This window comes from Mastigoproctus giganteus, chromosome 5 (genome assembly GCF_048544385.1).
Source record: "Mastigoproctus giganteus isolate SK-2022 chromosome 5, ASM4854438v1, whole genome shotgun sequence".
Classification (NCBI taxonomy): Eukaryota; Metazoa; Arthropoda; class Arachnida; order Uropygi; family Thelyphonidae; genus Mastigoproctus; species Mastigoproctus giganteus.
Genome location: NC_143579.1, coordinates 229,775,039 through 229,799,164, shown reverse-complemented (window position 1 = coordinate 229,799,164; position 24,126 = coordinate 229,775,039). Strand labels below are relative to the sequence as shown.

The window sequence follows — 24,126 nt, the reverse complement described above, 5'->3', positions numbered from 1 at the left end:
AACTGGGTAGATATCGCACAGAGAATGAATACATTTGAACTGTGGTACGCTTTTTAAACATTAATCACAGATGCCTTGAATGCCTATTTACCATTAAAAAAATACTCCACGAGAAGGGTTCCAAGTTGGATGAACAGTGAAGTTGCCACATTACTTGAGCAGAAAAAGGTGGCATGGAAAGGTTACAGAGCAATAAAAGTACTGAAGCCTATAACAGCTACAAGGTGATGTGTAATAGAGCCACAGAAAAGGTTCGACAGGCAAAGGCAGTTTATGAGAAATCACTAGCAAACAGAGCGAAGAGGGGGGGATGAGGAATTCTTCACATATATAAATGCCAAGAAGAGCAGGATAAACCAGATCCGACCTTTACGTAAGGGAAAGGGGATAGTAATAAATACACCAGCTGCCGTTGCAGATGAACTCAACAGTTATTTTGCATCGATATTTACAAATGAAAAACAGGCGCCTCCGTAGCCAGGTGGGAAGGAGCAGCAGTGCGTAGCACACGCTTCTTGATTAGACCGGGGTTCGAGCCCGTCACCACCAAATACGGAGGATGCGGAAAGGTCATTCAGGGAATGACCACCGCATATCCCGGAGCAATATGGCCTTAGTTGCTAATGCTCCTAAAAACCAAATAACAACAACAAATGAAAAACGTTTTGTGACAATGGGAAATTGTGGGAGCGAAGTTAAAAAATATGTAATTAATGATATTGAAATTTTGCAAGATTATTTAATCAAAAAACTTTCAAGCCTACAGACCAGTAAGGCTCCTGGAGTTGATGGAATATACCCTATAATCTTAAGAGAGGCAGCAAGCGAGTGCATTGAACCATTGAGGCTAATTATGCGAGCATCACTAGACTCTGGGGAGATTCCCTTGGATTGGAAAAGTGCAAATGTATCTCCCATACATAAGGGTGGCTCTAAAAGTGAAGTTGGAAATTATCGACCTGTCAGTCTGACTTCAGTAGTAGGGAAAATCATGGAGGCAATGATCAAGGGTGGAATTCAGGATCATTTGGATCGAATTGAAATTCTCAAGGATACTCAGCATAGTTTTGAAAAGGGAAAATCATGTTTAACAAATCTGGTTCGCTATTTCGAAAGGGTCACTCACGAGCTGGATTTAGGGAATAATTTCGACATTGTTTATTTAGATTTCAGCAAAGCTTTTGACTCAGTCCCACATGAGTGGTTGCTTTATAAGCTGGAACAGGTTGGAATCACTGGGAAAATCCTTAGATGGATAGAAGGATGGCTTCAGGGTAGGAGGCAGAGGGTTGTGATAAATGGCTATTCCTCAGATTGGGTTGATGTAAGAAGTGGGGTTCCCCAAGGATCAGTATTAGGACCACTGTTGTTTTTAATTTTCATAAACGACATTGATGAAGGGATAGAGGGCGTGATGTCTAAATTTGCAGATGATGTTAAAATTGGTAGAGTAGCTAATGATCATTGTCAAGCTGAGCTTCTTCAGAGAGACCTAGATAGACTTCAGGAATGGTCAGAAAAATGGCAGCTGTGCTTTAATCCAACAAAGTGTAAGGTATTAACACCTGGGAAATAGTAATCCCAAAAAAACTTATTCACTTGGTGGAGTTCAACTAAACCCAGTACTGGAGGAAAGGGACTTGGGTGTTACAATACGGTCAGACATGAAATTCTCTGAGCATTGTAAACAGGTTGCAAGGAAGGCTCATGGTGTCCTATCGATGATCTATCGAACTTTTGCAAGTAGAGATAGGGACGTGATAATCCCATTATATAAGGCTTATGTTAGACCACACTTGGAATACTGTGTTCAAGTATGGAGACTGCACCTAAAGAAAGACATCAAGCTTCTTGAAAGGGTGCAAAGAAGGGTGAGATCGGCAAAAGGGCATCCTTATGAAGAAAGACTTCGAATATGTGGGTTGCAGAGTTTGGAAACTAGACACCTTAGAGGAGATTTGATTGAGGTGTTTAAGGCTCTGAGAAGCATCAGTAAAATGAATGAGGATGAAATTTTCATGATTATAAATGATGCTAGAACTAGGGGACATAAATTCAAGTTACGGGGGGAAATGTTTAGATTAGACTGCAGGAAGTTTTATTTTATCCAGCGAGTTATAAATTACGGAATAAGTTGCCTTCATGGGTGGTAGAGGCCGACAGTTTGGGGAAATTCAAAGGTCATCTGGGTAGTACCTTCGGGTGAGGGAAGTGCATAGGATGATAGGTTTAATTTTTTTAAAATTTTTTATTAATTATTACTATTTAGTTATTTATTTATTTATTTTTTTTTTTTGGCTGGTGCAGCATAAGCCATAGGCTTTCTTGCACCATGCGGCCGTTACTAATACTAATATATATATATATATATATATATATTTGTTATAAAATATAACAAAGATATATATAAAAAAAAATGGAAGTATTTACTTAAGTAAAATCTCTTACTGAACCAATGCCAAATTTTTTCATAATTGCCTAACCTAAGTTCCATTGTCATGTTTCAGTGCAACACTTTCTACAAAAAATAATAACCTGCAGTTGTGTTTTGAATCACCACAATCCTCTGAGCTACTTCCTTTTCATTTAAGTGGCATATTTATGGGCATGTAAAAATCACAGAAAGTTACTGTGTGAATTGTTTACAAGCATGACAATCTAAAATGACTACCCAAAATTTAAAAATTGTTTTGGAAAAATTAGGCCACAGGTGGTGTAGACTTCATCACTGAAAGTATAGAACTATTTATGCATCACCATTAATACGTATGTGCATGTATTTAAAAACTTATGTATATGAATAATATATCTGTATCATCTCTGAAGAAGTGGAACGGTCATGGAATCCACAAAATGTCAGATTAGTTTCTGATAATTACTGATACTTTTCAGTTTAGGAAGTAAGCAAACCCTTAGCCATAATTATGAGAGCTTCCCTGAACACAGCAGAAGTACCCATGGACTGGAGATGTGCAAATGTGACCCCAATCCACAAAGGAGGATAAAAGGGAGACACAGGTAATTACAGACCTGTTAGTTTAACTTCTGTTGCAGGGAAATTAATGGAGGCACTGGTTAAAGAAGCATTGGAGAATCATCTAGACAAGACTTCAGTTATAGTTTGGACACAGCATGGATTTGTTAAGGGGAAGTCTTATCTGACCAATTTGATTGGATACTATGATGTAGTCACAAAGGAACTGGATGCAAAGAATAATTTTGATATCACATATTTGGATCTTAGAAATGCCTTTGATACTGTTGCACATGGAAGACTGCTGCACAAATTGGAGAAGTGTGGCAATGGAGGGAAATTGCTTCTATGGATAAAGGGATGGTTGAGCGGGAGAAGACAGAGAGTGGTAATCAATGGACACTGCTCTTCGTAGACTAATGTTATTAATGGAGTCCCTCAGGGTTCACTGTTGGGTCCATTGTTGTTTTCTGTATTTATAAATGATATTGATGATGGTATATCAGGCTTAATGTACAAGTTTGCAGACGATACTAAGGTTAGCAGGGTTGTTAATGACAGTACACTGCTGTAACAGGATCTAGAAAAGTTGAGCAGATGAGCTGAGAGGTAGCAAATGAAGTTTAACATTGACAAATATAAAGTACTACATATGGGAAGCCGTAATCCCAGAGTAACGTATCAACTCTGTGGTACTACACTGACAGTAGTAGAGAATGAAAAGGACCGGAGGATGTGCAGGCAGATATGAAGTTTTCTGAGCAGTGCAGACAGTCTGCAAGAGTAGCTCATGGTGTCTTGTCAATGTTATACAGGAATTTTTCTAGCAGGGATAAAGAGGTGATTATCCCCTTGTATAAGGCAATGGTCAGGCCACACCTTGAGTACTGTATACAGGTCTGGAGGCCTCATTTTAAGAAGGATGTAGAGCTGTTGGAATCAGTAGAAAGAAGGGCAACAAGATTAGTGAATGGAATAAAGGGTTGCTCTTATGAAGAAAGGCTTAAGTTTTGCAAATTACAGTGTCTGGAGACTAGGCACCTGCGAGGTGATCCTTGAATGGTTTGAGCATGGTCAATGCTGATGGGTTTCTTCCTCTTGCTGAAAATAATCGTCTGAGAGAGCATAAATTCAAATTGAGGAAAGACGGTTGTAGGTGTGTGGATAGATGCGCGGAAGTTTGCCTTTAGCCTGCGAGTGGCTGATTGCTGGAACAAACTTCCATCTGTCGATGTAGAAGTTGATAGCTTAAATAGATTCAAGGCAGAACTTGACAAACATGTGGAGCGAGTGGATTGATGAAATAAGGTTTTTTTTTTTTTGGCTGATGCTATATATGCTTGCTTTCTTGCATCATGTGCCTTTGCTAATGCTAATTAATTTATATGTATCCCATGCATTTTTCTTTTCTGCCACATGTCTCATTAGTTCATCTGACATCCATTTAGGCCTAAACCTTGAACAATATTTCTTAATTGGTATGTAAAGCCTAGTAGCTTCCAAGATTAATTCTTTGAATGCTTCCCATTTTGAATTTACTGTTTGTGACATCATCAGTTGGTCCCACTGTATAGAATTTAAATATGTCTCAGACCTCCATAGTCGCCTTTATGAAAGCAAAAACCCTTCCCTTTACCCCTGATTGGTAGTTACCTCTTTGAGTAAATCCCACTTGAACACACTGTGATCACTGTCACCTAGTGGTTCCTTTATCTGCAGATTCTTAATACATGAAGAATCACTAATGATAATCAGATCAAGAGTATTACTCCCTCTAGTTGCTTCCCGAACATGCTGATGTAGAAAACAATCATCCAATAAATCCACAAAAGCCTTGATAGTGTGTGAGTGACCAACCCACAAATTCCAGTCAATATCAGGGAAACTAAAATCCTCCATTATAAGACTCTCTGATTTACTGGCCCACTCTATTTCCCAGTACAGTTTTTTATTATACTCATCAGAGTCATTAAGCCTATAACACACTCCTATTCTCAATTTTGATCTCCCAGTGCTTATGTTACACCAAACTGAGTCGACATTGCACTGTCCAGCGATGTCTAGTGGCTGCACTTCCTTAGATTTTATGTGTTTCTTAACTAATAGCATAGCCTCCCTTTCCATCCTCTCTATCCTTCCTGTATACATTGTACTCCCCAAATTCCAGTTCAACATTCCTTATATCTGTGTGACACCACGTCTCTGATATCCCAACAATATCTCCCTTTGATGTTTTGACCAACACCTCAATTTCATCAAATTTAATTACCAAACTCCTAGCATTGGTGTACACACAAGCATACATGCACCTGTTCCTATTCTTAGCTACCTTAACACAACCCATGTGTTTACTTGTACCACAATGACTCCCAGCAGTCTCTGAAATACCCTGCATCTTGTTTTGCAGGCTGCTGCTCATTCCAATAGAAGCAGTGCAAGAATCATTTTCACCTCTGCCAGCAGCTACTGTTAATCTATTAGTCCATGTATCCCCCCAAGCTAGTAGTTTTCTGATCCACCTAACACCACCTTGATAGCATCAGCAAATATTCTTGCACCCTTTCTATTTAAGTGTATCCCATCCCTGTAGAAGCAGCCTCTCCTGTTAACAAGCACAGACCAGGCTGAGAAAAATTCTACCCCTTGAGCCTTGCACAATCTCTCCAGGGCCGAATTGATCGACAAAAAAGCTCTCATCATATACTCCCTCCTATCGTGTCTGGGCAGAATTGCAGACACTTTCAAATTCAACCCTAATTCACGGCTTTTTCAATTTTAGTTGGTGTAAGACCCACTGTACTTAGACCAATGGAAAGCTGTGCTATGGGGGTGATGAGTCACAGCAGATGGTCTGCTAGTCTGACAATCATTCATTGGGGGGGGATGCATTTGCCTGGAGAAAGCTATCTGCTGGACTCTATTGCCTTGACAATGAAGTTTAGTGGAAGCAGTATGCTAATCTGGGATTGTTTAGTTTGGACTGGGAACATTGGTTGTTTTGAATAAAGCTACAAATGCTAAAGTCTATAATGCATTAACCTGCAGTTGTGTTTTGAATCACCACATACCTACACTGTGATACAATGTCGAGCAAGGCTCAGCATGACAAAACTCCATGTCATTCTGTTTGCATTGTGATGGACTGGTTTGAGACAAGCATTAAAAAGTTGGCCAGCCAAGAGCACCAACCTCAATCCTATACAGAACCTCTGGGACGAATTGGATTGTTAGGTTCATGTGCAGAGAGGCTGCCCAAAAAACAATGCTCAAATAGTGTAGCCTCATAGATTAAATGGCAGAAAAGACTGGAGGACATTTTCAAACAAGTTAGTTAATGTATGTAGTGCATTACATTTCAGGCATATTCAATTTTATTTTTAAATTAATTGAATTTTTTTTTTATTTTTATGTGATTAATAGAAGTGAAAAGCAAATACAGTTATCTACTTATCAATTAATTACTAAAATTATAACTTTACAGAATACTTAATTAAAACTATAGTTTTACATTCTCTAAACTTAGCTATTCTGTTTAATTTCAACTGTATAATATTTATTGCTCTTCTTTCATATACTCTCTCTCTCTCTCTATATATATATATATATATATATATAACCATTATGTTTCCCTACCAGGTTATTACCATGGACCAGAGACAGCTATGACAGCTATCACAGCACTTAGTTACCACCTGCTCTTACACAAAATATTCATAGATATTAAGACTGATGTAATGTTTAATCTAGACATTGATGGCATTAATCAGCTCTTCTCTCCCATTGTCAGGTTCTGTGTTTAGGTTTTCACTGATTATCACCATTATAATTAAATATCTTACGTTTATAATTGTTAACTTTTGCCATATCCACTATATGTGTATATGTACATCTTTACAAGCGACACTATGTTCACAAGGCTTCCATAACAATACACAAAAAGCGTGCAAGCACAGCTAAAGCTAATAATACTGAATTAAAACTACACTTAACTTATGAATTCCTTTTATCCATACAACTTTACTGAAAAATGAAATATTAATTGCCAGATTTATATTGGTCCAATTTTAATGAAATTTGGAATGGCTCGATAAATATTTTTAAAAGGACCAAATATAATATTTCATGAAATTATGCCCCTGTTACATGCAGATGGATGGACAGACAGATGTGGTGAAGAAAATAGGTGCATATGCATACATATTTATATATTACACATACATACATACATATATATATATATATATATACAGTCGATTCTGGTTTTTGGGACACATCGGGACTAGTGCATTTTGCCCCAATTATCTGAAGTTTCATGTAAAAAAAAGTTAAAAATGCAATGGACCCTCAGTTTACAATTGGTTCACTGTACAATCAAATCACATTAGATGGAGTCACCACAGTAAAGTACCGTTCACTATATGATGGGTAGTAAACGCCGGTCATTGTGATCATGTTTGTGAATTGAATTTTAATACTATTAAACAGCAATTCTAATTAGCAAAAATAGGAGGAATATTATCCATAGGTTATAAAAGCAAAGATATATTAAGCACAAATTTATCCTTTATTACCTTATCAATTAAAATATTAAATGATACTCGAACATGGGAAGAATATACGTGATAATCAGAATAATTAATACGTACTGTAATATGTACATACTAACTAGTTGACATTTCTGTTCATTGACATTTGTGGGTGGGGGTTAAAATTTAAAACAGTAAAAAGATAAGCAATCAATAACAAAGAACACGGCACACACAAATTGCAAGTAACACGATACGTGCAAGTGAGAACGGAGTTACAAGTTACGAAGCTTTAAAAATAGGAATGAAGCGAAGATTCTGAAAATTAATTCTTTTATATGATTGAAGATTCCATGGAAGTGTAAACATATTTCACCATAATTACCCACAGAATTCCAGCTGTCGGTATTATCGCAAATTCAATAAGATCAAGTTTGCTATCCATTTATGATAAATTGCACTAACAGAAAAGCCCAGGCACCTCTGTAGCCAGGTGGGAAGGAGCAGCAGTGCGTAGCACACGCTTCTTGATTAGACCGTGGTTCGAGCCCGTCACCACCAAATACGGAGGATGCGGAAAGGTCAGGGAATGACCACCGCATATCCCGGAGCAATATGGCCTTAGTCGCTAATGCTCCTAAAAACTAACTAACTAACAGAAAAACCCAATAAACAGGTGACTGCTAATTGTTTTTGTTTTATGGTTATGCCCTCCAGAAATCTGACCGAACCATGTGGTATGGTCGGAGACAATCGTAGGGTAATCTCCAGTGCTGTGGTCTCCTGCCCCGATTAAACGGCATGTAGTTCCAATTAAGCGAAGTAAACCCCGGCTATTTTCTCGATTGGGTTCTGTTTTTTAAGATTTGCCGCAAATAAACGGCTGCCCTGATTAATAGGTGGCCCAAATAACCAGAATCCACTGTGTATATATATATATATATATATATATATATATATATATATGTAAACACAACTAAAAACTGGTGGAGAATGCTTCAAGGAGACTAGAGGCTAAAGCCTTCAGCGCACTTTATTAGTTTTACTGTAAATAAAAGTTATTTGTAGATATCTAGGTATCCAGATATTAGTGGTAGGACATGTATATTCTGATCAATACAATCTATGACAAAATGATAGGTAAAAAAATTTCTTCTATAAGGTCTATGGCCCTTTAGCACTATTACTTTTCTTAGATATTCATACACTAAATTAATATAGTTATACAGTAAATTAATTCTATTAATCAAACCTTCAAAATTAGAGACTTACATGTCATATTTCATGATCATGTTACTTATGGTTCTCACCTACTCTCGATTTTTAAACTTGCAGCTTCTACATTAGGTGTACTTAAATGTACACATAGTGACTTCAGCAAAGTTGTTCCTATGATTACCATCTTCAAAATGTTTGTTCCATCAATCCTGGAATATACAATTCAAATTTGATCTCCTTATCTTGCCAGTCACATTAAAGTTTTGGAAGGTCTGCAATCCAGTCTTCTCAGATTTATTTGCTATAAGTCTCGAATTAAACAATTATAAAAAATCCTGTAATGACTGGTGCACCCATTTTCATTTACTGCTTTTAAAACATCAATGGATTATATCAGACTGAAGTTTTTTAAATAAAATTATCTCTGGCTTCACTGACTGTCCCCAGCTCTTAAAAAATATCAACTTTAATTGCCCTCTAAGATCTCTCGGACACTTTCCAACATTTGTAAGAGACAAATCTCACACAAATAATTTTTCAGTTCTTTAACAGAATTGCAAAATCATTCAATGACACTTTGGGCATCTTTCCATCAAATGGAAAATTTAAAAAAGATATGCTTACTCCCATTTCTGGAAATCCCTATCTAGTTAATCTTATAGTTTCATTACTTTATTACGTAACTTTGTTCTCATTAAGTATCATTTTCCTTTTCTTGTTCTTTGTTAATATGTTATTATTTTAGCTATTTATTTTTCCATTAATACAATCAACAATACATTATTTGGAAACTTGCTTCCAGTTGCTCATTGATATGTGTTGTTATTAATGCATTGCTGTATATAATGTGCATACATACATACATACTGTTTCGTAAATACACTTCCATTTGTAATATTGTATATTTTTGTAATATATTTCCCTTGTAAGAATTGCATTCTGTTTCTGGTAATAAACAATACACAATAGTAAAGATATAACAATACATAGAGAACTGACATGTCTGCTCAAATTAAGATGTCTTATCTACAAAGGTTAGCATTCTGAAACAAGCAACAACCTAATGACATATTAATTAGTTGTGTAACAATGTATACCAAGACACAGCCAACCAAAAGACAGAAAAAAATATTTTTACTCTGTACTAATTATAAAATACTTCGGGAGCATATTTCATTTTATTCCATAATAAAACATGCCTAGTTTATAATAACACTAAAATTAATCACCATACAAATTAGCATAGTATCATATGTACCGTTATATAATATCTCTGGAGGGCAGGACCAGATGGATTTGTAGAGTATGGAAAACCTAGTGGAGTGGCGATGACTGCCGTAACTGTAACAATGCAAACTGTCAGCAGGACTCCCACTACTTTCAAGACATCTCTTACAACCTGAACTAAAACTACCTGTCAAGAAAAGAGATAATTGCTCCATTAAACATAACTTTAATTTACACATTGAATGATTTTCTGATTCAGTCACAATATTTTATACTGCATATTTAGGTTAGTTACTATCTTGCAATTGAGAACCAAGTTAAACTAATATATTAAAAAAATGCTAAAATTATGATATAATGATAAAACCTGCCATAAATTTGTAAATCAAGAATTTATCATCTGTTTAACTACCAATTTGTATGCTTATGTATTATTAATAGGGAAATCTAACTTCCCCCTCCTTCCATAATTTTTTTTTTAAAGAAACATATACAGGGTGTTTCAGTTAAACGTTTCAGAACTTCTAAGAGGGGTAGGATACATCCTGACAACTCGAAATCATATAGCAATGTGGGGTCGGAAATGCTTTCCTGAAGCGGTGTTGTACACAGAAGCACCATAAAGAAAAGAGACCGTAAGTGAGAAATCGTTTTAATAATACATGAAAAGAAGCAAAAGGTACATGGATTAAAGTAAGTGTTCTAAGTTTCTTTCACGGGCTACAATGCACGCCTCACATCTCCGACGCACGGACATCCGAACATTCTGGAATACTCCAGGCGAATTTCTTCGGCAGCTACTGCGATTCTTGCAACCAGCTCCTCAGCATTGGCAACAGGGGTGTCATAAACTAGCGATTTCATATGACCCCAGAAATAAAAATCAAGACATGATAGGTCGGGTGACCGAGCAGGCCAACGCACGGGACCACCACGTCCGATCCACTGTTGACCAAATGTGACATCCAGGTAGTTACGAACATCTCCGCTATAATGGGCAGGGGCTCCATCGTGTTGGAACCACATTGTCTGTTGCATCGATGCAGAAATCTGTTCATCTCTCAAAAGTTGTGGCAATACTTGCTGCAGAAAGATCAAGTAGATAGGTCCGGTTAGACGACACGGTAACAGGTAAGGTCCGATGAGGTGATCTCACATAATACCGGCCCATTCATTGACCGAAAATCGAATCTGTGCTGCACGACGTCGCACGACGACTTCTGTGTACAATACCGCTTCAGGAAAGCATTTCCCACCCCACATTGCTATATGATTTCGAGTTGTCAGGATGTACCCTACCCCTCTTAGAAGTTCTGAAACGTTTAACTGAAACACCCTGTATAATAAGCTAAGGGCAATTGCAGCATAATAATGATCATGCTATAAAGCAGTCTCACTGGTACAATGGATTTTACAGCAGTGTGTGTGTGTGTGTGTGTGTGTGTGTGTGTGTGTGTGTGTGTGTGTACAGTCAGTTATGTCTGTTACCACCACACATAATTGTTAAGAGCAATTTATCATATCTCTAAATTAGTTTGATAAAACTTTATATTAATCTAACAAAACATTATGATATTGTTTAGGCCTAGAAACTTCCAATGCAAAATAATATTTTGCATTGGAAGTTGCGCACAATTAATACAATATAAATTAATAAAATTTATATTTTATTAATTATATAGTAGCTTTTACTATGTGAAGTTGTTGTTGTTTGGTTTTTAGGAGCATTAGCAACTAAGGCCATATTGCTCCAGGATATGCGGTGGTCATTCCTTAACCTTTCCGCATCCTCCGTATTTGTTGGTGACGGGCTCGAACCCCGGTCTAATCAAGAAGCGTGTGCTACGCACTGCTGCTCCTTCCCACCTGGCTATGGAGGCGCCAAATGTGAAGTTTGAAGCATTATTATTATTATTATTTACTTTATCTTCATTACAGGTGCTGTTTGCATGAATTTATATTTACATCCATGTGCTTTCCCATTCATTTTTCATAGCTATGGGTGCTTCAGTAGTAAGGTATATGTTTGCCTACTGGTTGTCAATAGTATATGGTCCACAGGTGCTCAACTAGTCTCTTGCTGGGTTGAGGGATTATCGACACTGTTTTTCCTTCACCCACTGTTTTCCTTTATAGCATCCCTGAGACAGAGCATCAGCAGTCGAATTTTCTATTTACTTCCTCCCAGGTATTTCCATTTCCTTTTACAAGTATGGTGTATAACTTCCATCAGCATTTTATTAGGCTGGTTTTGCTTTAATTTTTTTTACTAAATTTCTCTGAATTCAGCATTGCAGTCTCTTATGAACATAAAGTTTATCATTTGTGATAAACTTTATGCTCATAAGAGACACACAGTATAACATTAGCATTAGCAAAGGAACATGATGCAAGAAAGCAAGTTTATATAGAATCAGCCAAAAAAAACCCCTTATTTCACCCATCCACTCGCTCCAAATGTTTGTCAAGTTTTGCCTTGAATCTATTTAAGCTATAAACTAAACTTCTACAACGACAGATGGAAGTTTGTTCCAGCAATCAACCACCTGCTGGCTAAAGGCAAACTTCTGCACATCTATCCTACAACTGTCTTTCCTCAATTTGAATTTATGCCCTCTCAGGCGATTATTCTGAGCAAGAGGAAGAATCCCATCAACATTGAGCATGCTCAAACCATTCAAGGCTTTATACACCTCAATCAGATCACCTCGCAGGTGCCTAGTCTCCAGACACTGTAATTTGCAAAACTTAAGCCTTTCTTCGTAACAGCAACCCTTTGTTCCATTCACTAATCTTGTTCCAACAGCTCTACATCCTTCTTAAAATGTGGCCTCCAGACCTGTATACAGTACTCAAGGTGTGAGTACTAATAAGAGGAACTTTTGAGTTTCTCACTTCTGAACTTTCTCCTATTTCCTCAAATTTAGTACTGATGTTAAATGCTAGTGTCAAATGATGCAAGAACGCAAGCTCATACAGCATCAACAAAAAAAAAAAAAAAAAAAAAACACTCCACATTTCACTTACCCCTACTCTCAACCTCAAACTGAATTTCACCATTAATTCAATTCCATCAACTTCTGGATCTGAATTCCAGATAATAAGTTCAATTGGCAAGTGTCAGCCTTAAAATGAAGCTAACACTTGCCAATTTTAAAAGCTATTTTCATGCTGCTATCTATTAAAAATTATGTCAAAATCAGTTGGGAAGTGCCCCCCCCACACACTTTGCAAACCACTGTAATAGCTGGTTCCCCTCTATTATGGGATGATTACTTTTTGTCAGTTTCTGTTGTGAAATTAGTGTTCTGCCATAAACTGTATTTTTTTAGTTCTATCGTTGTGGAGTGGATAGCATTAGCATTAGTAGAGGCATATGATGCAAGAAAGCAAGATTATACAGCATTAGCCAAGAAAAATAAAAACCCTCCCATTTTTCACCCATCCATTCACTCCAAATGTTTGTGTAGTTCTGCCATTAATTTATTTGAGCTGTCAACTTCTACAGCTACAGATGGAAGTTTGTTCCAGAAATCATCTACCTCACCCGCTGGCTGAAAGGAAAATTTCCGCACATCTTCAAACTATCTTTCTTCAATTTGTATGCTCCTCCCCTCAGGCGATTAATCTGGGCAAGAGGAAAAATCCCATCAGCATTGAGTTTGCTAAAACCATTCAAGGCTTTATACACTGCAATCAGATCACCTCGCATGTGTCTAGTCCCCAGAAGCTGCAATTTGCAGAACTTAAACCTTTCTTAGTAACAGCAACCTTTTGTTCCATTCACTAATCTTGTTAATCTTGTTGCTTTTCTCTGTACTGTTTCCAGCAGCTCTACATCCTTCCTGAAATGCAGCCTCCAGATTATGTCTTCCCTATCCACACCTACTCAAGGTGTGGCCTGACCACACCTTGAGTAGGTGTGGATAGGGAAGACATAATCACTCCTGCAGTATTTTTGAAACTGCTGTACACAATTTTGAGGAGGAATTTAACAGATCCCTTCTCAAAATAATTATTGTGCATTAATTGTAGGTTCAATGTTAATGGTTGAAAATTTCAGTACCTTCCTAATTATAGACAAAGTTTCACTGAAGCAGTTTAATCCATTTGCAGAGAAGTTTGATTCCTCTAAACCTGTAAAACAGAAGAGGAAATTTCCACAAGTCCAGTCTAATTTATAATATTATAATTTTAAACAACACCAGTATAAGTTCAGATGCACTATCGCACACAAGCACACACACATTGCCATCAATAAGAGTGAGTTATGAGTCAAAAGAGAACATTATTAAACAATTTGCATTATCACTGATCAAAGAAAAATAAATAAATAAAAAATAATAACAATAATAACAATATTTGCATATGGCCATATAATAAAGGCTTTTGTGCTGGGTACATTCTGTGCAACCACTCACATTAAAAACAAGAGTGTATCTACGGCAGAATTAAATGACAGTCAGAAATGTATCAACTAAAATTTTGTGTTAGATTTAATTATTAATAACAGAAACAGGATTCCTAGAGATAAATCATGAATATGCTCAACTGGCTCAAAAACTTTACAGATGACTGAAAGTGTTACAGAAAGGCAAAAATCAATGCAACAGCATTACTATTTGCCAGAATCATCTTTCAGTTATAAGCAAAAATTTCACGGATTATATGATATGCTCAATATACTCATATTAGATGTGAAATCTATTTGTACAACACTGCTTTGTTGAACAACTAATTCGACAATCAGCAATGAGTATACAACTACATGCAAATTTGATAAGATGTCAATTCTGAAACCAACTTCATTTTGTTTTCAATTTTTGAAATTTAAATTTTTCAATATACAGTAAGTCCCTGACATACGTAAATGATACATTCCAGGACTTCTTGCGTAAGTTGAGTTTTACGTAACTCGGGAATGACTAATGAAATATTGCTACTATATCGCTGATATGCCAAAATTACAAACCCACATAATATCCTCAGAAGAAAGAAGAAAAATAGTTATATACTGTATTTTTCAATTAATTAGTGTAATTAAAAACTTTTTCTGAGGACAGTTGTGAAGTAGCCGGAGCAGCACATAAGAAAAGAAAACATAAAAGGAAGAAAGAACGTATGTTATTGTACTTAAAAGTTGATATATATAATATTGGTGTTGATACACCATAGTTAACCCATAAAATTAAACTGTGTACTTTTAGTGTAAAGGTATTGTTTTAATTATATCTCATATTGTGGCTACTTTCACAACGAGATACCAGGGATTGCATTACTTTGAATAGGTAACACTTCTCTAGTAGAGATGACTCCTGTTACTTATTCTTGGTGGATACCACTGAGAATAATTAACAGTAGAGAAGCATTACTTATTCTTCTACTAGAGAAGCATTGCTTATTCATCTATTAGAGAAGAGTTACTTATTCGTCTACTAGAGAAGCGTTATTGTGACTACCTTCACAAAGAGATACTAGGTATTGCACTACTTCGAATAGGTAACGCTTCTCTAGCAGAGAAGACTACTGTTACTTATTCTTGGGCACAACTGAGAATAAGTAACAGCAGAGAAGAGTTACTTATTTGTCTACTACATTATTGTGGCTACCTTCACGAGCTGCCAGGTATTGCACTATTTCGAATAAGTAACGCTTCTCTAATAGAGGGTACCACAAAGAACTAGTAACAGTAGAGAAGCGTTATCGATTGACTTTTTTTTACTGTTTTAAATTTTACAATCCTAAAAAAAATTTATGCAACTAGGGCTTACGCAAGTTGGAGACTTACTGTAATTAAAATTTTCATCTTCAAGCAGTAATGTAAGGGGAAAAACATTCTTTATTTTCATTAGAATGCCCACCCACATTTTCTGAGAATAAGAAGCAATGAAACTTTGTATTTATAGAAAACACTGGACTATTCACCATACACTTTGATTTGGATTGCTGATGAGGTTATCACAGAGTAAAAAAATTTAAACAGTTTGAAAGAAGCTTTCCTACATTAAATCCTAAATATCTTAAAAACTGGTAGCAGTTCAACAAAATTGCATATCTGAGAATAATGACATTTGCAAAAGAGCCAGAGAACATTCGTTTCAGAAGAAAAATAACAGGTGCAACTATCCATAAACATTACATTTATAAAAAATCAGCTGTATATTAAATAAATGAGATAAATAAGCAAATGAAATAAATAAATAAATAAATTATGTAGGAATAAATGAGGAAGAAGAAAAATTGAAATTACTTCTTTGAAATTAATTGGAAGTACTATAAGTTTGAAGTTGGACAGTAAAAGGATGCTGACTGGTTGTGGCACATGTTGGGATTGGTTTGAAAGAGAGAGTAGGAATTATAGAAGTGAATCCAAAAGAACAGTGCCCATGGAAGTATCTACAGAAAAGGCATGCAGCAGAAACAGAATGTCTATGAGACAGGGCATGGAGAGACTTTGTTAGAGATGAGTCATTAATTAACCTAACTGCCCTCTTTTGAAAGGAATGTAGAAGCCCGAGAGAGGTTTACCAAACAACAAGAGGTTGAGAATGACCATGAGAGAAATGCTCCACTGGAGAAGAGGCTGTTGGCAAGTTGTGATCTGAGGTACCTAGATGACCATTCACCTCAATAGTGTACTTGGAAGGGTTGTTTGAAAGAAAAACATCAAACATGTTGACTGTGTAGTTAGGATTGTCTGGTATTCTGGTAGGTAAATGAACAATCCGCAAGGTCATTAGCAATTGCAAAAGCCTCAGCATGTCACCTTTGGCATCTATTTATAGCAATTCTTCTTCTTCTTCATTGCCTATATTATTGCATCCATCATCTGCAGCAGGAAAGACTTTTTTACTTTAACAGAATTCAGTTCTTTTTATTTCTGCATATTTTGAGTTACTGGAGGAGCAGAAGTGGATGGCAGTGGATTCAGGGTATTAATAGCATGGTCTCACATCCTGCTTTGAGAAGATTGCTCCCAATCTGCCAATAGAGATCTTGTCCATTCTACAAGTCCATTCTGAATTTAGATAGTGTGATTTGGAAAGTAAATAATACCTCGTGTCTGTAGATTAACCATTTGTAACTTACCGCCATTGTTATACGATACAATGTGTGCTAGCGTAAGGTTTAATGGAAAACTAGATAGCGAGTATAGTAGTATCAATTAATCAGTAAAATTTATTAATCTTATTAAATTTCATTGTCAATTGAATTGTACTTTTTTAACTAAATAAATATAGTGACCTAGTTATTACAAACGTAACATTATAAATTAATACATATAAGTTGACAGGGGATAAGAAAGTCACATAACGTAACTCGGAGATAATATTCGATACCGAAATACATATATATATATAGTGTTATAACTGCATTGGGATATAGGTTTAGGGTTATATTTTGTATTGGAATTTTATTGAACTTGAATAGAAATCATGACTCAGACCAGAGCAGCAAAGCAAAAGGCTCAAACTAGTGGAAGTGCTGTGGCTCAGGGAAGAACCGAGGGGACAGTTGTCCTCTGAATCACAGTCTATTGAAATGCACTGCTTGTTTGATGTTTGTGGAGCAATCAGGAACGGGACATGATATTGCCAAGGGATATATATATGATATTGCAGATTACGAGAAATCTTTGGCAAAGCATGCAAAGAAAAAGCAAAGAGTTCTTTCCTTATGTAAACTCTAGAAGGAAGGGGATGAATCAGATTGGTCCACTTGATATAGATGGTTCAACTGTTGATGATCCTGCTTAGGTAGTTAACAAACTAAATGAATATTTTGCATCAACATTCACACATGAGGAGTTATTCAGGGTGGGGAATGCCAGAGGTGTATTCAACTCTGGCAGTAAGCTAGTTAATCTTGTAATAACTGAGAGTAAAGTGGAGGAGAAATTTTTGAAGATAAACACAAGAAAGGCACCTGGGGTGGATGGAATCTATCCAGTTATATTAAAGGAGGTAGCAAAGGAAGTAAACAAACCCTTAGCCATAATTATGAGAGCTTCCTTGGACTCAGGGGAGGTACCCATGGACTGGAGATGTGCAAATGTGACCCCAATCGACAAAGGAGCATAAAAGGGAGACAGGTAATTACAGACCTGTTAGTTTAATTTCTATTCCAGGGAAATAAATGGAGGCACTGGTTAAAGAAGCATTGCAGGATCATCTAGACAAGACTTCAGTTATAGCTCGGACACAGCATGGGTTTGTTAAGGGGAAGTCTTGTCTGACTAATTTGATTGGATACTATGATGTAGTCACAAAGGATCTGGATGAAAGAATAACTGACATCATATATTTGGATCTTAGAAAAGCCTTTGATACTGTTGCACATGGAAGACTGCTGCACAAATTGGAGCAGTGTGGCATTGGAGGCAAATTGCTGCTATGGATAAAGGGATGGTTGAGTGGGAGAAGACAGAGAATGGTAATCAATGGATACTGCTCTTCATGGACTAATGTTATTAGTGGAGTCCCTCAGGGTTCAGTGTTGGGTCCATTGTTGTTTTCTGTATTTATAAATGATACTGATGATGATATATCAGGCTTAATGTCCAAGTTTGCAGACGATACGAAGGTTGGCAGGGTTGTTAATGACACGAATGACAGTACACTGCTGCAACAGGATCTAGAAAAGTTGAGCAGATGGGCTGAGAGGTGGCAAATGAAGTACTTCCCATATGTAGTACTTAACATTGACAAATGTAAAGTACTCCATATGGGAAGCAGTAACCCCAGAGTAACGTATCAACTCTGTGGTATCACACTGACAGTGGTAGAGAATGAAAAGGACCTGGGGGTAATTGTGCAGGCAGATATGAAGTTTAATTGGATACAGAGAAGGGCAACAAGATTAGTGAATGGAACAAAGGGTTGCTCTTATGAAGAAAGGCTTAAGTTTTGCAAATTACAGTGTCTGGAGACTAGGCATCTGCGAAGCCCTGAATGGTTTGAGCATGCTCAGTGCTGATGGGATTCTTCCTCTTGCTCAGAATAATCGCCTGAGAGGGCATAAATTCAAATTGAGGAAAGACAGTTGTAGGATAGATGTGCAGAAGTTCGCCTTTTAGCCAGCGGGTGGTTGATTGCTGGAACAAAAAATCCATCTGTAATTGTATAAGTTGATAGCTTAAACAGATTCAACGGAGAACTAGACAAACATTTGGAGCAAGTGGATGGGTGAAATGAGAAGGGTGGGTTTTTTTTTTTTTTTGGACTTATGCTATATAAACTTACTTTCTTGCATCATGTGCCTTTGCTAATGCTAATGCATCTGTGTCAGACAGTTTTTTTTCACTTACTTTTATGCAAGTATATTCCACCCACATGGCTTTATGTCTGTCCTGTGTACCAATCCACTTCAGCTCTGTTCAAGATTTTATTCTAATACATCCAGTTTCACATTTCTTTTTAAGAATGCTCAACTATTTATTTTGGAAATATATAGGCTAAGAAAGTCTCCCTGTCAAGAGCAATAATTATACTTTTCCTCCTTGGAGTTTACTTGTATGCCACACTGCTGCAGAATAGAAACTGATGGCTTGTGTTAGCAAGTAGACACCTTTATACATAGGATGATGTAATAGAATGCTAAAATTACACGATGATGAAATAATACTTTTGTATTTTATAATTTCAAGTGTAGGAAAATACTATTGAAATAATAAACTTTAAGGGAATGAAGCAATTTTTTGTGGCTGCTACTGTAAAACTCGATACTGCAGCTTACAAGAAAAATAAATGCATCACCAACAGTAACAATTCACACTTACCATATGAATTGTACAAGTAAACACAAAAAAGGCTGAGAAACCTCCAATAACAAGTTCAGGATTAATAACATGCCCAATTCTGCCCAGTATAGGAATAAATACATTATAGATTATCCAGCCAGCATACATGATTAGAGTAAGAGGTACTGTCTGCATGACAAAGTGTAGAATTAAATGTGGCACAGTAGAACCTGAAAAAAAATAAAATAAAATAAATAAATAAATAAAAGTTAAATGCTTTTCAAACATTTGCTATGTTAAAGAATTTTATAAAGATTATGTCTATGATACTGAAACAAAAAAACAAAAAAAACAACAAAAAAAAAAAAAAAAAAACAGGAAAAATAAATGCAAAAAATTCTTTTCAATATGAAAGATATATAAATAAATAATTTTTTTTTTATATTGGCTGTATTAGGAACACATTAAAGAACACTTGCTCTTCTGCTATCAGAAATTTTTACCACCTTTCAGCTGTCTCATTTCATTAAATTAACTTTGTATGATTGAAACAAGTTATATATTACTTTTCTAAAATATTAACCTGGCAGTTGTGAGGAATTTGACAGGTCCCTCCCCAAAAATAACTATCGCAAATTGTTGGATCAATGCTAATGGCTGAAAATTTAAGTACTTTGCTAAATAGAGACAAAGTTTCATTTGAGCAGTTTTGGAAGTGAATAATTATTGTTTACTTGGAATTATAAGCGTAAAGCAGTGTCAGATCTAGCACAGCCATTTGTGTAATTACTTTTAACTTCTGCTTCATTGTGTTACTTTTGGTATCATCATAAAGTAATGTTTCTTGGTTGATACATCTACAGAAATTAGATGACCTGTTTTATGTTTAATTATTGTAAAAAATATATTTTTTGTGTCTGTTATTAATGATTTGAAATGGATTCTTCTTTTGATTATTATTACTTATCCATTTATTTATTTATTTGATAAACCATATTAATACACATGCATGTCTAAGTTTATATTTTACGAATGTAGTGTTTTTCTTTTATTTTCAGAAAAATTAACAAAAGTTTTGTTTTTTTGAAAATAACACATATAAAAATTACATTTTTAAGTTTACAAATTTATCATTAAAAAATAAAAAAATCATACTTAATAAGTGTTACAATTCATTAGTAAAAGATCAAGCACTGATGTACTTCAAATAGAATTCAAAAAACCAAAAACTTTTTCCAGAAATACAAATGTCTAAATACAGTGGATTCCGGTTATTTGGGCCACCGGTTAATCGGGGCAGCCATTTATTTGGGGCAAATCTTAAAAAACAAAAACCAATCGAGAAAATAGCCAGGGTTTACTTCGCTTAATTGGGACAAAATGCCGTTTAATCGGGGCAGGAGACCTCAGCACTGGAGATTACCCTACGATTGTCTCCGACCGTACCACGTAGTTCGGTCGGATTTTTGGAGGTCACAATCATAAAACAATAAAAACAATTAGCAGTCACCTGTTTATTGGGCTTTTCTGTTAGTGCAGTCTATCATAAACGGACAGTAAACTCGATCTTATTGAATTTGCGATAATACCGGCAGCTGGAATTCTGTGGGTTATTATGGTAAAATGTGTTTACACTTCCATGGAATCTTCAATCATATAAAAAAATAATTTTCAGAATCTTCTCTTCATTCCTAGTTTTAAAGCTTCCTAATTTGTTACTCCGTTCTCACTTGCGCGTGTTGTGTTACTTGCAATTTGTGTGTGCCCTGTTCTTTGTTATTGATTGCTTACCTTTTTACTGTTTTAAATTTCAGTCCCCACCAACAAATGTCAGTGAACAGAAATGTCAACTAGTTTAGTTAGTATGTACATATTACAGTACGTATTAATTATTCCGATGATCACGTATATTCTTCCGATTTTCACGTATCATTTATTTTTTTAATTGGTAAGGTAATAAAGGGTAAATTTGTGCTTAATATATCTTTACATTTATATCCTATGGATAATATTCCTCCTATTTTCGCTAATTAGAATCGCTGTTTAATAGAATTAAAATTCAATTCACAAACGTGATCATAATGACCGGCGCTTACTGCACATCGTATAGTGAACGGTACTTTACTATTTTGAGTTCGTCGTAACGTGATTTGATTGTACAGTGAACTAATTGTAAAGGGGGGGGGGTAAATTGTATTTTTAACTATTTACGTGAAACTTCGGATAATTGGGGCAGCCGCTTAATCGGGCCAAAATGCACAGTCCCGATGTGTCCCAAATAACCGGAATCGACTGTATATGTTATCAATTTCTTTTATAGCCACTAAGTCTATCTTGTATGAAAGTTTTATATTATTTGTTCATATGACTTGTTGCTGAATGAGAATTTCTTCAATTTATTTGCTTTTGAATGGGAAATGTCCCCTTAATGGATCTGGCTAATGGTCCCATCAGCCCTCCAAATAACCTAACTTATGCTGTTGAAAAGATAACATGGCTGTTTTGCCTATAAAACTTGTAGTTAAGACATGTAAGTAGAACCTTGATGGGGTGGCAAGTAGAAAAAAACACAAGATAGTTAGTGCCTTTTTTTTTTTTTTTTTGAAAGAAAATGTGCAGATATGTAGCATATCTTTAAGTTGCTCCATAAATTCTCCATACACAGCATATCTTTAAATTGCTCCATACCTAAATAAATATAAATAGACATACCAGTCTCCACCCAATTTAGGGTTCATTAATTTGTTTTAAATGCAAGTTTGATAAGTGGCATTCAGCACCTAAATAAATACAAATAGACATCCCAATCTCCACCCCATCAAGAAAATAATATAATTATGTCACTTATCAAATATGTTGTGCAACGTGTGATGTGGCTATGTTATTTTCCCTGTAATTTCAATCAGAGAGTACTTTTTTTGGATCTGACATCATCAAGGAAGATGATGATATCAGATAAAATTATAACCACCACCCATTTTGAACTTTTATGTATATAGCTCAATCCAAATAAAACTCACAGACATGTCAGATGATTGCTTTAGTTCAAACTAATGACAATCAAAATGTCAAAAATCGAATGCTCTTGTTCAACACATACCAGTGGTTGCAAATATTTTTTTTAAAAGTGGACTACCACACTTAATGTTCAAATGCATGGAGAGGATGCCACGAAATTAAAATTTGTAGTGTGAGGGATGCACTTTAAAACTAATGTGAATATATTAAAAAAAAAAAAAAAAAAAGAGAGAAGAAACCTAATCACCAAATTAAAAATTTAATTTGTGCTTTAAGGCAAGAATCTAAACCAGTCAAATTTTGAAAGGTGCATGAAGTTAAAATATTTATAAAAAATTATTTTTTTTCCTTTTCGTGAAAACAAAAATGAACTAAACTTTTACCTTTTCTCTATTTTTTAAAAGTTACCTTGCAAGAATAATATAAAAAGAATAAAACAGTTTACCAGAAGAGACTAATGCTAAAATTAAAATTTGATATTTTGTTTTAAACATCATACCTTTTAAGGCAAATCTAGTAAATAATTTATCACCAATCATTCTGATTAGAGTTGGATAAAGAAGCCATATAGTACATAGAATTCCAGAACTAAGCTTCTTCCAGAGCATAAAAAGAAGCAAAAGAGTCCAATACACCTGAACAGCATCATAATGAATTTCTTCAGCTAGCCAGTCATCATTATTCTGAAATTTAATAATATATATTAATTCATGATTTGTAGAATTTGATTACTAGTAATATATCAAAGTATGAAAAATAATGGCAATGTAAGCTACACATTATTAATAAGCATATTCTATATATGTATGTATTTGTATGAAATGAATAAAGGTGATGAAGAAACAGTTATCTGTTCATACGAAGTTCTTACTGCGCCTCTATTATTATTTTGTGGACGGCACTTTAAAAAGCTGCCCAAAACAATTTTTAAATGTACACCCTACATGTTAACACAGGAAGCTGACTACAATTGACCTACAATTGAACAGTTATCTGTTCATACGAAGTTCTTACTGCGCCTCTATTATTATTTTGTGGACGGCACTTTAAAAAGCTGCCCAAAACAATTTTTAAATGTACACCCTACATGTTAACACAGGAAGCTGACTACAATTGACCTACGATTAGAGATTGCAGTCATAGTGAGACTCCAGGAAGTTTTTCCAGGAGTTAAAATCTCTGGCTGATTCACTTTGTTCAACGTAGCCATCGCAATATAATCTCAAATTCAAGTAACACACATATTGGCACTACTTGTATATACCATGCCACACTAGTTACTCACAAATGAGTAATTGGTATGATTTATAGCAGAATAACACTGCTCACGTTGGTGTGGAATTTTTATGGGCCTTTTTCACAATGGCTTAGTTAGTTGGTCTCAGGCGAGAGTAGCATGGTTTTTTTCTCCTGGAAACTTGTGT

General features: G+C 35.6%; 1 protein-coding gene across 1 annotated transcript in view; it reads right to left on the bottom strand.

Moving 5' to 3' along the window:
- LOC150086241 (endoplasmic reticulum metallopeptidase 1-like) overlaps positions 1-24,126 on the bottom strand; it is a 99,775-nt gene that overhangs the window by 21,464 nt on the left and 54,185 nt on the right. Inside the window, exons 8-10 of the mRNA XM_090374837.1 lie at positions 23,202-23,385; positions 19,724-19,914; positions 9,977-10,132 (exon numbers count right to left, since the gene is read on the bottom strand). Coding sequence (XP_090230963.1) covers positions 9,977-10,132; positions 19,724-19,914; positions 23,202-23,385 — 531 coding nt within the window. The remainder of the gene's footprint in view (positions 1-9,976; positions 10,133-19,723; positions 19,915-23,201; positions 23,386-24,126) is intronic.